This window comes from Neoarius graeffei, chromosome 11, assembly GCF_027579695.1.
Source record: "Neoarius graeffei isolate fNeoGra1 chromosome 11, fNeoGra1.pri, whole genome shotgun sequence".
Lineage (NCBI taxonomy): Eukaryota > Metazoa > Chordata > Actinopteri > Siluriformes > Ariidae > Neoarius > Neoarius graeffei.
In genome coordinates this window covers 79,002,892-79,018,167 of record NC_083579.1, presented here as the reverse complement: position 1 = coordinate 79,018,167, position 15,276 = coordinate 79,002,892, and the positions used below count along the sequence as shown (strand labels likewise).

The 15,276-nt window shown below is 40.7% G+C and overlaps 1 protein-coding gene across 5 annotated transcripts in view; it reads right to left on the bottom strand.

Moving 5' to 3' along the window:
* Positions 1 to 15,276, bottom strand: part of smoc1 (SPARC related modular calcium binding 1) — a 125,339-nt gene that overhangs the window by 59,242 nt on the left and 50,821 nt on the right. For 3 of the 5 annotated variants that reach the window (XM_060934739.1, XM_060934738.1, XM_060934741.1), the window contains exons 4-7: positions 14,505 to 14,617; positions 14,010 to 14,109; positions 6,954 to 7,004; positions 4,809 to 4,856 (exon numbers count right to left, since the gene is read on the bottom strand). In XM_060934739.1, coding sequence (XP_060790722.1) covers positions 4,809 to 4,856; positions 6,954 to 7,004; positions 14,010 to 14,109; positions 14,505 to 14,617 — 312 coding nt within the window. The remainder of the gene's footprint in view (positions 1 to 4,808; positions 4,857 to 6,953; positions 7,005 to 14,009; positions 14,110 to 14,504; positions 14,618 to 15,276) is intronic. The other 2 variants (XM_060934742.1, XM_060934743.1) reach the window with 1 other exon arrangement.

Here is a 15,276-nt window from a genome sequence, read left to right as displayed (position 1 = left end):
ACAGCAAGAAGGTTCCGGGTTTGAATCCAGCGGCTGGCAAGGGCCTTTCTGTGAGGAGTTTGCATGTTCTCCCTGTGTCTGTGTGGGTGTGCTCCGGTTTCCCCCACAATCCAAAGACATGCAGTTAGGTTGATGTGGGGCAGCCTTGGGCTGAGGTGCCCTTGAGCAAGGTACCTGACCCCTGACTGCTCCCCGGGTGCTCTGGTGTGGCTGCCTACTGCTCTGGGTGTGTGTGTGCATGTGATCACTGCTTCAGATGGGTTAAATGCAGAAGATAAATGTCACTGTGCTTGAAGTGTGCATGTGACAAAGAAAGGTTTCTTCTTCTTCTAAAACTGCATGGCTCCATAGTAAGAGTCTGGGTGCTAAACTGGCCTGCTGCAGTCCAGACCTGTCTCCCATTTAAAACATTTGGTGCGTTATGAAGTGCAAAACACGAGAAGGATGTGAGACCCCGAACTGTTGAGCAACTGAAATTATATACAGTGGTACTTGAAAGTTTGTGAACCCTTTAGAATTTTCTATATTTATTTCTGCATAAATATGACCTAAAACATCATCAGATCTTCACACAAGTCCTAAAAGTAGATAAAGAGAACCCAGTTAAACAAATGAGACAAAAATATTATACTTGGTCATTTATTTATTGAGGAAAATGATCCAATATTACATATCTGTGAGTGGCAAAAGTATGTGAACCTCTAGGATTAGCAGTTAATTTGAAGGTGAAATTAGAGTCAGGTGTTTTCAGTCAGTGGGATAACAATCAGGTGTGAGAGTGGGCACCCTGTTTTATTTAAAGAACAGGGATCTATCAAAGTCTGATCTTCACAACACATGTTTGTGAAAGTGTATCATGGCACAAACAAAGGAGATTTCTGAGGACCTCAGAAAAAGCGTTGTTGATGCTCGTCAGGTGGGAAAAGGTTACAAAACCATCTCTAAAGAGTTTGGACTCCACCAATCCACAGTCAGACAGATTGCATACAAATGGAGGAAATTCAAGACCATTGTTACCCTCCCCAGGAGTGGTCAACCAACAAAGATCACTCCAAGAGCAAGGCGTGTAATAGTCGGCGAGGTCACAAAGGACCCCAGGGTAACTTCTAAGCAACTGAAGGCCCCTCTCACATTGGCTAATGTTAATGTTCATGAGTCCACCATCAGGAGAACACTGAATGGTGTGCATGGCAGGGTTGCAAGGAGAAAGCCACTGCTCTCCAAAAAGAACATGGCTGCTCGTCTGCAGTTTGCTAAAGATCACGTGGACAAGCCAGAAGGCTATTGGAAAAATGTTTTGTGGATGGATGAGACCAAAATAGAACTTTTTGGTTTAAATGAGAAGTGTTATGTTTGGAGAAAGGAAAACACTGCATTCCAGCATAAGAACCATATCTCATCTGTGAAACATGGTGGTGGTAGTATCATGGTTTGGGCCTGTTTTGCTGCATCTGGGCCAGGATGGCTTGCCATCATTGATGGAACAATGAATTCTGAATTATACCAGCGAATTCTAAAGGAAAATGTCAGGACATCTGTCCATGAACTGAATCTCAAGAGAAGGTGGGTCATGCAGCAAGACAACGACCCTAAGCACACAAACAGTTCTACCAAAGAATGGTTAAAGAAGAATAAAGTTAATGTTTTGGAACGGCCAAGTCAAAGTCCTGAACTTAATCCAATGGAAATGTTGTGGAAGGACCTGAAGCGAGCAGTTCATGTGAGGAAACCCACCAACATCCCAGAGTTGAAGCTGTTCTGTATGGAGGAACGGGCTAAAATTCCTCCAAGCCGGTGTGCAGGACTGATCAACAGTTACCGCAAATGTTTAGTTGCAGTTATTGCTGCACAAGGGGGTCAAACCAGATACTGAAAGCAAAGGTTCACATACTTTTGCCACTCACAGATGTGTAATATTGGATCATTTTCCTCAATAAATAAATGGCCAAGTATAATATTTTTGTCTCATTTGTTTAACTGGGTTCTCTTTATCTACTTTTAGGACTTGTGTGAAAATCTGATGTTCGAAGTCATATTTATGCAGAAATATAGAAAATTCTAAAGGGTTCACAAACTTTCAAGCACCACTGTATCAGGTGAGAATGGGACAACATTTCTCTTTCAGAACTACAGTAATTGGTCTCCTCAGTTCCCAAATGTTTACAGAGAGTGTTGTTAAAAATAGAGGTGATGCAACACAGTGGTAAACACACCCCTGTCCCAACCTTTCTCAAACGTATTGCTGACATCAAATTTAAAAATAACAAGCAAATATTTTTCAAAGGACAATAAAATTTCTCAGTTTCAACATTTGACATGTTGTCTTTGTACTATTTTCACTGAGATATAGGGCTTCCATGATTTGCAAATCTTCACATTCTGTTTTTATTTACAATTTACACGGCATCCCAACTTTTTTGGAATCGGGGTTGTATTTAAACAGGGGGGAAAAACTATCTGAGTAGACGAGGCCTGAGGCTTTACTCCAAATGGCAAAGGTACCTATGTACTTCAGAATTGAAATTATAAAAGTGTACAGCTTGAGTGACATGGACATGGATTAAAGCAAAAAAAAATTATTTGACTGAAAATTTATGGGGGGGGGGGTTATGGGTGGATTTCGATGAAATTCTACAGGGGGGGGGGTTATGGGTGGATTTCGATGAAATTCTGAGAATGGTTAACTTAGAACTGATAACTTTATTATCAATTAATTAATGGATTAATATATTCAATTTATTGCACTTTCTTTCCATTGCTTCCGTATATTATTTTTTTGTGGCAAACCACACAAATGCAAGCGCCTGGAATGTTTAGTTTTTTGCACCATGAACTAAATGGCTTTCCGTTTTCACCTATTTCGTACAGCCAAGCCCACCTCCACTTGTTTTTTACACCTTTATCGATGGCAGACACATCAGTGCCTTCTTTCATGTAAAGCGCATCCATGCTGTCGAAATTGAAAGCAGAATGACATGCTCCTCTATGCTCGACGTCATTATAGAAAAAAGTTTGGATCTTCGCTTAAATTAAAATTAAAATTATAATTTGACCTTACTTTGTGTTGAATATGACTTCAAAAACAATTCAAGATTTTATTAAGAGAAATATTGTGGCCAACACGAGTGTTAAGTTACCTAAAAGATCGCGTGAAGTTGGCTGCTATCTACTTTGCGTTCGTTCTCATTTTCCTCCATCATTTCATAGGCCAGAAACAGATGTTTTGACGTAATTTAACTTAGTAGGCTATGATTATTATTTAACCGTAGTCTTCTAGACATTTTGACTGTTTGGGGCATTGAACGCTGGTGTATGATTTTCAGGGAATAAAGTTTAGCGCATGTCGGAACATCATTGCGCTCGCAGCCTCCAACTCCTCAAACGTCCTTTAAATTGTGATATAACGTAGGCTATAAGGCACGGTTCTAACATACCTTACACATTGGCCTAACGAAAATAATAATTGTTGGGGCGTCTGCTGATTTGTTAGCTATAAATTTAGGTCTAATTACTTCTGACAGTCTGCAAGCATTGCACCGTCGGGTCTTCAAGTCTGGCTGAAGCAGAGGAGCGGGCTTTACGGGGTTTATTTTTTCGTTTTTTTTTAACATGCTCTATTTCTATATGTCCAGATTTGAACTAAGTCATTTTGGCAAGATTTAATTTAATACAAAACAGAAATGGTCAGACACAAGCACGCCAAGCACATGGGAATGTATTTTGCCAATTTTGACAGCGCATGTTTTTTTAATGCCGCACCGCAGACAGCGAACGTTTAAACATGATCAAACATAGGAAATGAACGACACAAAGCATGGCTCAAAAACAAAAAACTTAAATAAACCCTGCTGATAGTTGATGGTGTTGCAACACATCAGTGTTATAACCCAATCTCTACCCAACCACCCGTCATTTTAATTCTCCTCGGATCAGCACCAACCTCACATCTGGCCTTGGGAGAGTTCAGTTGACGGAAATCCGTCACATGACGGAAAACTTTAATCCATGCATGGATAACGTGAGGAGTTCAGAAGACCAGGTTTGGGCCACGGTCATCATGAACAGAAAATGTACGCGTGTTTGTGAAAGTGTTTAATGAACACTCAGGCATAGCTGAATTTCCAAGAGTGCGTCCTAATGTAGTTAAAGTGTAACACGATCCAAAAAGTTAGTTCCAAGAACAAACTGAGCAAGCTGAGCTCGAAGTAAACCCCTTCCCTACACACTCCTTTCTGCCCCTACGCAGTAAACCTTTAGCCACACTCCCACCCCATTACACTACCTCCAAGATCTGTAAACGATGGTTTAGCTTTCCAGAGAGTCCTGGCTGCTGTTAACCTCTGGATGAGAGGTCTGAGATTTCACTGTGTGTCATGGCAGAGAAAGGGGCAGGAACGTCGATTCCAAGGCTTTGATCAGTACTAAGTTCTTACACTGGCTGTAAAAGCTAACAACATGAATATGTTTTCATTGTTTATGGCCCCTGAGAAGCCAATCACCTACTTACATAAACTCAAGCCTGGAGTCAAGCTCAGCACAAATAAGTTGCTACTTGGAGATTAGTTGTAAAATAGAAACTGTGGCGTGAGCTGACTGAAGTGGGATAAACTAACGAGATGGGATACAAGAGGAAAGTGCTTTTTCCTGCGACATTACAGCCTACAGTAAAAACAAGAAGACACTGGAAAACATCATTCTCGAAAGTTCACAGGGACTTTTAACTTCTGTCCTACTCTGAATATACATCATTCCAAATAGATTTCAACACACACACACGTCACAAACAGCTTCTGTAGATCTCAACTCACCTTTTCTTCCAGAGCTAGGTGGTCCTGGAGGTTTATCAGTTACTGAACCTTTAGAAAGAAAGGGCGGGATTAGAAAAAAAAAAATCTTTGACGCAGGATTTCCCTGGAATATGCAACATAAATATATGAACATCCAATACACATATGAAGAAGCATGCACATATTGCTGTACAGTCTTAGAAAATAAGGGCTCTTCATGATTACATTAAGGAGTCGGTGGGTACATATATATGTTATTTACCAGCTGGGAGGTCAGTATTGTGAAATACCGTGACCGAGGTCTTTAAAGTACTGAGCGAGGCCCTCTGGGCTGAGGTCAGTATTCAAGGCCGAGGTCACGGTATTTCACCATACGGACCGACCTTAAGCTGGTAAAAAATATATTTATTTTTTTCTTTACCAAATTCTAACAGAAAACGAGAGCGCCCGAAAGGGAAAACCGAGCCAAGCTGAGCCGAGCCGAGGCGAGCCGCTATTTTGAATCCTCATTCACGGCTGTAATGCAAATGGATTCCTCCTCGGTATACAAGTGCACTTCCATGGCAAGAAAAAAAATACATTTTGCCACCTATGTAGTCCCCTATTTATACAAAATTGAATCATTCAGGATTCAGTCATGTTTTTGCTCAGCGTTAGCAACAGTTACAGGTTTTTAGCTGCCTTCTGAAATGTTTTATTTTATTTCTTCTTCCTCAGGGTAGTAAAACTCGCTTTCGCTGTGAACACTGTCGTTATCGCTATCCATGCTGTAAAATTAATGCTATTCTCCTGAGAAATGCTGGCAAAAATTTATAAGATTTTTGATAAAAATCTTAAAAAATAAATCTTATAAAAAAAGATAAATGTTGACAAAAATTGCTACTATGTTTGTTGTTGTGAACGAGCGAGTCGCCAGAGGTCCGTAACCGAGGTCTGTACCGTAGGATACGGACCCACTCGCCAGCCAATCAGAGCGCGGGATTTGATGGAAACCGGACAGCGAAAAAAATAATTAACAGTTATTCCACGAAATCGAGTCGTACATGAGCTGATAGCCGACGAAGCGTGTCATACCGAGTTGTCTATAATCCATGTACGATGAGATTGAGTGGAATAACTGTTTTATTCTATCCACATTCACTGGATTTTGAGAAACAGAGCATTTTTATTTTTTGCAAATTCGATAAATATAAACTCTGTACAAAACATCTGACAAAATGATTTCCACTTAGAATGTAAATAAACTGGCAAAATGACAGGAGCCATTTGTGAAAAATGCGATAATAATAATAATAATAATTCTTGAAAAATAAAAAGATATGTTCTTACTACCAAATACTTGTATTCCATATTTTGTTGCTTTTTTTCTTTCTATTTTTTGGGGGTTTGATTTGTTTTCAGCAACATGCTCTGCCATTTTGTTTTTCTCAACTCACGGAATATGAGCTGATATTCTAGTCATAGAGTAGCCAATCAGAGCACGCGATTGCTCATATTCAGTGAATGTGGATAGAATGATTCATGAATGTAAAGTTCTCTTTCTGAAAGGGGAAAAATTCTGTTGCAGGGGTCTACACAGGACCTCTAAGGTTTCACTCAGAATTAAACCAAAAAATGATTCAGGGATCTACATTTCCTAAGAGTGTACAGTCAGGGGAAAGAAAAACAACAACAACAACAAAATCCTGTGACATCTAGATCCTGACACAAATGTGACATGAAGGAAACAGACAATAAAATGAATTCCCTGACATCTAATGAAAGGCAGATTTGTGCAGGATTTGTTGTCATGCATTACACTGAAATGGATTAACTGTAGATTACTCTGAATTCCATTGACAATATTCTCGAAACATACTGGATGATATTAACCATTTCGCAAAATGTAAACCAAAGACAGAAAACACAAAAACCGTAAGACTAAGAAAGAGCAAAGTGACATTAAAATGCTGGACATACATCATCATCATCAAAAAAAAAAAAATAGCATAGGCAGTTGCAATATTTAGAGTTATGGACAAGGTCAGTCAGTGGACAGGAATCAAGGAGCATGCATGGACAGGATTCAAGGTGGCATGCATAAATCCACCAAATTAGAACGACACCCAATTGCAACAGGAGGGAGAAATGAATTTGAATAAGATGATTTTGAGTAGAATTTACTACCTGTCATTCCGCTTGTCCCAGCATGAGTTCCGATAAATTCATGGAAGTTTCCTGAAAACGTGTTTGAGATGGTTCACTTTTGTTATGATTCATCAATATAATATTTTTATATTTTATCATCTGACGATATCCAAGGAAGAATTTGCTATGTTGGCTAGAACAAATATAATGGAAGATTACAGTTTTATATGGTGACTGAAACTTAAAGGAGATACGCAGAGCCATGGCCTCACTTTTTGTTTATAAATGCCTTGAGACCTCAAGAATGGCACAGGAATAGTTTTAAGCATTAACAATAAATCTAATATAGTAATTTTTACAATTAAAGTGATTCATATAGGTAGTGGTCTGAGGGAATGACCTTGACATCTGTGACATCACAGCAGGAAGTCTATCGGTCTCATCGCCATTTCCGCTATACTACAACACAGAGCTGACTGCAACTCCGATCCTCCATTTTGAGCTAATTTATCGCCATGCCACGTAGATGTGTTGCTGGCCGGTGCAGGAACACGACAGAAGGTGGATTTATGTTGCATTCATGGCCCAAGAATGTTCAAACTGCAAGGATTTGGACGCGTTTTGCAAGAAATTCACAGGCACATTTTACTGATGACTCATACGAAACCTCTGATCTGTTGAGGAGTGTTGGCTATAAGCCCGTACTGAAAGAGGGTGCAGGTCCAACAATTAAAGGAAAAGAAAACTAGAAGAAAAAGAAAGTAAGTTCAGTTGCACCAGTTCTCCCGGAGTGTGAGCCGAGCAGTAATGGCGGAGTACTCAGTATGGAGAAAATGGAGAATGGGTGGACCAGTCATCAGATTTCTCCACTGGAAATGCCTTTTTTTCTTCTTTTTTTTTTCCACTGGCTATGCTTGCCTCAGCAGCAATATCTTGCCCTTTCATGGAACAAGCGAATGAACGAAGAACTGAATGAAGAATTGAAAGATTGTTTCAAAGTAATCAGCCACAAGATCGGCCTTCAAGAAGCGAGACCACAGACGGGTAAGATACGACTCTCATTTGGTTACATCACAACAACAACAACATTCGTTGTTTACCTGCATTTAGATTAATACATGTAACTTGTATTGTGTATTTAAGTTACTGGTAAAAGATTATTTAATTTGCTTCAGAATGTGATTGTCTCAGTTCACCTGATTATTTAATTAGCCTTTTACATTTTATCAGTGAAAATGCATGCATGTACATGTGTGTTGCATAAGTTATAACACCCATCCTGTTTTAATGAGAGTCACATGAGACTGTCAGTTCAATTCTATCCAATTCTCTAGACGGCTTTGTTCTCTGGCTTTATTTCGTAAGGTGGGGGCCTCCGTGGCCGACGTGTTACTATCGGATTCATTTTCCGATGGCTCGAACTGATACAGTTCTACGTGTATAGCAGTAGCATGTACACACACTCCAATTTCAGGACTATCACAGTCAGATGTATTACTATCTGAGGAATCCAAAGAATCTCCAATAAATCCGAACGAAGAGGCCATTGCAACCGCTCTTGCCTGCCGAGTCTGGCTTTGGTCTATAGCTGTCAAAGGCCTCGGCCTTAAAACCGGTTACCGCTGTGACGTCACTCACTCAGGGCTGGCTGGCTCGGCGGGGCAGTTCAAATGCCAACTTTGCGGTTGATTTCAACTCTCAAAAATACAGTTGTTGTTTTTTTTATTCCCATTTATGCAGCATACAAGAGTCAAGGATGGAGACACTATCCACTCAGAAATGTATTTAAAAACAAAAGTTCTATGTATCTCCTTTAAGGACGATGCAGTGTATATACAGTACCAGTCAAAAGTTTGGACACCCCAACTCATTCATAGGTTTTTCTGTATTTGTGTTTTCTGTATTTGTGTTAAAAACAAAATATGTTTCATATTTTAGATTCTTCAAAATATCTACCATGAACCAGCTTCATGAGGTAGTCAGCTGGAATGCTTTTTAATTAACAGGTGTGTCTCATCAAAAGTTAATTAGTGTCAGTGTTGTAGTCGAGTCACTCAACGTCAAGTCCGAGTCCAGTCTCGAGTCCCCAGTGTTCAAGTCCGGGTCATTAAAAAGATTTAGAGTCTGGGTCGAGTCCAAGAACAAGACTCCAACCGCACCATTTGACGGTGGCTGTTTCAGCGCCATTAACATTAGTTTGTTCCTGAGCATGACGTATGAACAGGTGAATGTGCTTCTCTTTATCAGAGAGTGTGCAGTATTCTGTCAGAGATGGTTGGGAGAGTGCGGAAGGTGTGTTTATTAATACAAGTGAAGAAGGTAAACAATCCAGAACGGTAGGCAAAATCGTAAAACAGTGAAACAGGCGATCGGTCGAGCGAGACACAAACAGGCTATCGTAGACTCGGCAGAATCAAAGACAAGAAACAGGAAATCAGGGATCAGGAAACCAAACAAGGAAATAAGGCTCGGTAATGTGTCAGCAACGCAACTCAACACTTCGCAAAGTAAGTGTGTTTTCACAGTTTTTATATTGGTACTCTGACTGCGCCTTAATCCTATGCAGGTGTGAGTCGTTTAAGGCGTGCGTGAGAGTCTGCTTGGGGTGCGCGCTGTCCAGAGCGCGCCCGAGAGTCTATCTGATGCATGAGCCAAGGTGCGCAGGTGTGACACTCTTACACGAAATTAGTACAAAATTAATGTAAATATAAATATCTTATGCCAAATTATTATGGCATGCTACAAAAAATAAAGAAAAAAATCCGAGTCCTCGTCTTCAATTTACGAGTCCGAATGCAGTTAATGTACGAGTCCGAGTCCAAGTCATCAGTGCTCAAGTCCAAGTCGAGTTATGAGTCCTTAAAATTAGGGCACGAGTCGGACTCGAGTACTACAAGCCTGATTAGTGGAAATTCTTGCCTTCTTAATGAGTTTGAGATCAAACACTAAATAATAAAGATACAGTAAATAGCCCGATTCCACAACTGCAGTAATCCATATTCTACCAAGAACCACTCAACCAAGCAGAGAGAAATGACATCCATCATTACTTTAAGAAAGTGCCTTTTGATTAATCATATAAAAAAAAAAAACACTGAATAAGAAGGTGTGTCCAAACTTTTGAATGGTAACTGTACATTTTATATACATCCCAATCAGCCATAACATTAAAACACTGACAGGTGAAGAAGAGAATAACGTTGATGATCTCATTACACTGGCACCTGTCAAGGGGCGGGGTTTATTAGGTAGCAAGAGAACAGTCAGTTCTTGAAGTTGATGTGTTGGAAGCAGGAAAAATGGGCGGGCGTAAGGATCTGAGCGACTTTGACAAGGGCCAAACTGTGATGGCGAGATGACTGGGTCTGATCATCTCCAAAATGGCACATCCTGTGGGGTGTTCCCAGTATGCAGTGGTTAGTACCGAACAAAAGTGGTCCAAGGATCTGAAGAACAACCGGTGACAGGGTCATGGGTGTCGAAGGCTCACTGATTCGCATGGGGCACGAAGGCTAGAACATATGGTCCAATCCCACAGAAGTGCGACTGGAGCACAAACTGCTGAAAAACGTTAATACTGACACCTTTCTGTTCTACAGAAGCTCTTCTGTGGGATTGGACAATATGGGCTAACCTTCATGCCCCATGCAAATCAATGAGCCTTCAACACCCATCACCCTGTCCTGGATCTGTAGATCCTTACGCCCGCCCATTTTTCCTGCTTCCAATACATCAACTTCAAGCACTGACTGTTCTCTTGCTGCCTGATAAACCCCACCCCTCGACAGGTGCCACTGTAATGAGATAATCAACGTTATTCACTTCTTCACCTGTCAGTGGTCATCATGTTATGGCTGATTGGTATGAGCGTGTCTGAGCGTGTCTTCACAAGAAACAATAATGAAATTATTGGATCTTATGCAGGACAGCAGAGCTACAGGTAGCGCTAAGTTCAGAAATAAATACATACCAAGCCTGCCACCTTCAAAGATGTCCGAATATCAATTTTACTGTCAAAATTTCCAAAACACTTCTGCTATATTTTGGACTTGTACTCATAATGGGTGACGTGATCAACAATGTGAAATGGCCTGGAGAATCTGTAGAAGCTCGAGTCAGTGTGAGAGCTCTCTCTTAACTATGCAGTGTAAAAACACATGGGGAAAAAAAAAGAAGAAAGAGACTTGACTAGAAACGGGTGCTCTGGTCATATTGCAATCTAATTCTGGCAAATGTCCAGGGAGTTATCTTTAGCGGGAAAATTATAGCTATTACAGTAAAGTATTCCCATTCACTTTCAGTTCCCCTCCAAACATCTTCCTTGGGAAAGCAATTGCATATGTTTTTTTTTTGTTGTTGTTGTTGTTATGGTGGTGGTATGGTCTGGTGGAGAAATGCTGTAGAAAGAAGCAGTGAGATGTCGGGGAGAAGAGAAAGTACAAGAAACTCTGCTGCAACATCTATGAAGTATAGACACAGTGCACAAACAGAGGACATGTAAAATAAACACAGTGGTGGCTGAAGTTAAACATCAGAGTAACTCCAATAAAGAGCAGAACCTGGATCAAAAAAAGGCTCAAGGTTATGATGAACAGGCTCACTGACGCTAGAACAACCTCGCCAACAAAACGTGCAGCAATAAATAGCAGTGCTGATTTAAATCCGACGAAAACTGAATCAAGGCTACTTGACTCATCCTCGAATCATATATGTGTCTACGTTTTGTCATATACACTATATCCACACACACACAGCCAATCTATTGCTTTTTTTAATCATAAATTATTCTTTACTCTCACTTTTTCATTTTTAGGCTAGCCATCTTGGCATTTGCATGATTGTAGTACTATTTAGGGCGGCACGGTGGTGTAGTGGTTAGCGCTGTCGCCTCACAGCAAGAAGGTTCTGGGTTCGAGCCCCGTAGCCGGCGAGGGCCTTTCTTTGTGGAGTTTGCATGTTCTCCCCGTGTCCACGTGGGTTTCCTCCGGGTGCTCCGGTTTCCCCCACAGTCCAAAGACATGCAGGTTAGGTTAACTGGTGACTCTAAATTGACCGTAGGTGTGAATGTGAGTGTGAATGGTTGTCTGTGTCTATGTGTCAGCCCTGTGATGACCTGGCGACTTGTCCAGGGTGTACCCCGCCTTTCGCCCGTAGTCAGCTGGGATAGGCTCCAGCTCGCCTGCGACCCTGTAGAACAGGATAAAGCGGCTACAGATAATGAGATGAGATATAAAATTGGCACGCACCCATTGTAAAGATTAGTAAAAAGGGTTTTGAAAAAAATCCACCTTTTGGTGAAGTCACTTCATCTCATGCTGAAAACAAGAAAAAAATCCAACCTTTTCTTGAAATAAATTTATTCAGAGAAAAACTAATCCCGCATCAAAAATAATTATTTTCAATAAAAACACGTGCCAATATTATTGACATCCCTGGAAATTACAGTGAACACAATGTAACCGAAGCATGTTTCCCATTCAAATTGTACATTTTTGAGTTGATTGGAGTGTGTAGGAACTTTCAAGCTGTAATCCATGACTTCCTGATTAACTGGGGTTATAAATAAATAAACATGAAGTGACACAGAGGCCAAATTCCCTTAGTCATCCATAAACATGGGAAAGACAAGAGACACACAAAGTAAATGAGGGAGAAGTGTGTTGACCTTCATAAGTCAGGGAATGGTTATAAAAAAAAAAGCTAAAAAAACAAACAAACAAACAAAAAACCCCGAGCTAAAGTGGACGCCAACTGGAACTGCTACAAACTTGCCCTGAAAAGGTCCCAAGTTTATTTTGCCCCCACGTACAGTGAGGAGGAGGATGGGGGGGGGATCCCCAAGGATCACTGTTGGTGAATTCCAAGAAAAATAAATTTCTTGGCGTTTCCAAGTCTCCAAACCCACCATCAGACTCCACCTCCACACCAACAGATTATTTGGGTTTGCCAGAAAAGTATTTTCTGTCAGTTAACCACAAACATAAGAACCTGAAGTTTGCAAAACTCGACTACAACTCTGACTGAAAATGTGTGCTTTGGTCTGATGGAACAAAAATGGAGCTTTTTGGCAATAAACACTTGCGGTGGGTTTGGTGAAAAAGCAGGATGTCTATAATGAAAAGAACCTGATCCCAACTGTAAAATATGGTGGAGGTTCTGTGATGTTTTGGGGCTGTTTTTCCTCCAAAGACCCTGAAACCTTGTTCAGGCCCATGGCATCATGGAGTCCATGAAGTACCAGGACATTTTAAATCAGAATCTGGCTCCTCTGTCAGGAAACTAAAACTGGGTCGTCATTGGATCTTCCAGCAGGACAATGATCTGAAGTGTATGTCCAAATCAGCATAAAAATGATTCTCTGAGCACAGACTCAATCTTCTGCCCTGGCCATCTCAGTCCCCTGAGCTGAACCCCAGTGAAAACCTATGGGTGGCGCTGAAGAGGAGAGAGCACAAGAGAGGGTCGAGGACCCTGGATGATCTGGAGAGATTGTGTAAAGAGGAATGAACTCAGTCAGATGCCCTGCTCTGTATCTCTAACCTTACAAAATGTTGTAGGAGAGACTCAGGGCTGTTTTACTGCCAAAGGTAGGGTGTACAAAGTATTAAATGCAGGAGTGATTTGAATAGTGGCACATGTTGAAAATAATTATTTCTTGATGAGGGATTGGGGGGGGGGGCGCAATCATACAGGGCAGTGTATAAAGGGCTCATTCTAAGCTTACAAAAATGCACTGATTTGTAGTCACAGGTAATTATAAACTAATGAGAATATACTTATGAATACTATATCCCATTTCTGCTAATAGATTCTGCTCAATCCTATATAGTGGACCTTTAATTAATGTACATATTTGTTCCAATATTATGCACGTCTTAACATTATCCATGATGAAATTGGCTGGACGTATAGCCACTTTTTCTGCCTGGACTAAGTTAGATGAAAAAAAAAAGTTGATTTTGGTGTTTGTATTGATTATATGGATGTTTTTGTGCTGTGACAGTTTTTCAGGATCTTAATATCTGTGTCAAATCCCATCGATCAACAAGCTGGCTTTGCACATGAGCACACACACACACACACAGAGAGGAGTACCTGAGCACACCGGAGTCTTGTTATGGACTGAGGAGCCACTGATGGGCTTGCCGTCTGTAGTTACACACCAGCAGTAACCTGTGAGTGTGTGGCACTGAACCTAAAAACACACAAACAGAAAAAAATGCTTCAACAGTTCCTACAAATACCTCCACAAATCTTAACTGAAGATGTTCACCAGACAGACAGACTAAAAACTAAGCTTTAGCAATAAATCCTCTTCATGGACAGCTAGTCTGGATTTGGCAAGCGTTCTGTGACAAATTAATACATGAGTGGAACAAATGGAGACGTGGAGCAGGTCTCTGAAGTGACTTAATGTACACGTTTCCAAGCGTCTTCCCAATATTATGTTACTGATGAGAAATGCAGTGAAGCTGCGTGTCCCTTGGAGTCAGATCAAGGTGCCACGTGAGTCCCGGATGACCCATTTTTTCGTGTTCAGGAGTGTCAGTTGTAATGTATGGGACTTGGTGATCCAGAGCGCTGACACACCTGGGCGAATGTCCCATCTTCATTGCACTCTGGGATGAAGATGGACTCCTGTGGTATCTTGGCTTGCTCCAGAGCCTGGCTCCTCTCCACAAGGCACTTTGACTGGCCTGAGTCTGAAACACATACACAGCTGGACTTAGCATTTTACACGTTACAAATATGATATCTATATCACTGGAACACAGTTACACAACTTTATATGTCATTACGAAATTATGTCATATGGTAATACTGAAAAACAATAAAGAATAATTATGTGAGAGAATCCTAAAAAAATCCGAACAAACAAGCTGTTTTGTTTGGTACAATGTATCTGTAGGTAACATGTGCCAATATGTGATATTTTACTTCTCTGAGATGAGGCAGTAAAGTGACTAGAATGAAAGATCTTGTCAGTCAAATAACATCATAAAAACTTCACAAATCGACATAAATGCTGTGGTTTTAAATTTGAAACACCACTGTGCCAATATGTGCCGAAGTCATTAAGGATTAAAACCTGGTTGGTGTTGGGACATATTATACAACACTTAAAGCTTGGATCACAGTACTGGAACGTTTGCAGTCAAGTACCATAATGGTGGGTAATTTTCCCGTTCAACAAACACCAGGGTTCTAACTCGGCCTTTTCAGCGTATCGGTCCGATACGCAATGTTTCCTTACTGCTACGCCCATAATATTGCCGACATGCCTGTAAAAGTTTCTGCTACACTAATAAAAAGACTTGTCAATCTTGAAAATGTGGTCTTTTGTTTAATTTTCTCTTGTTAT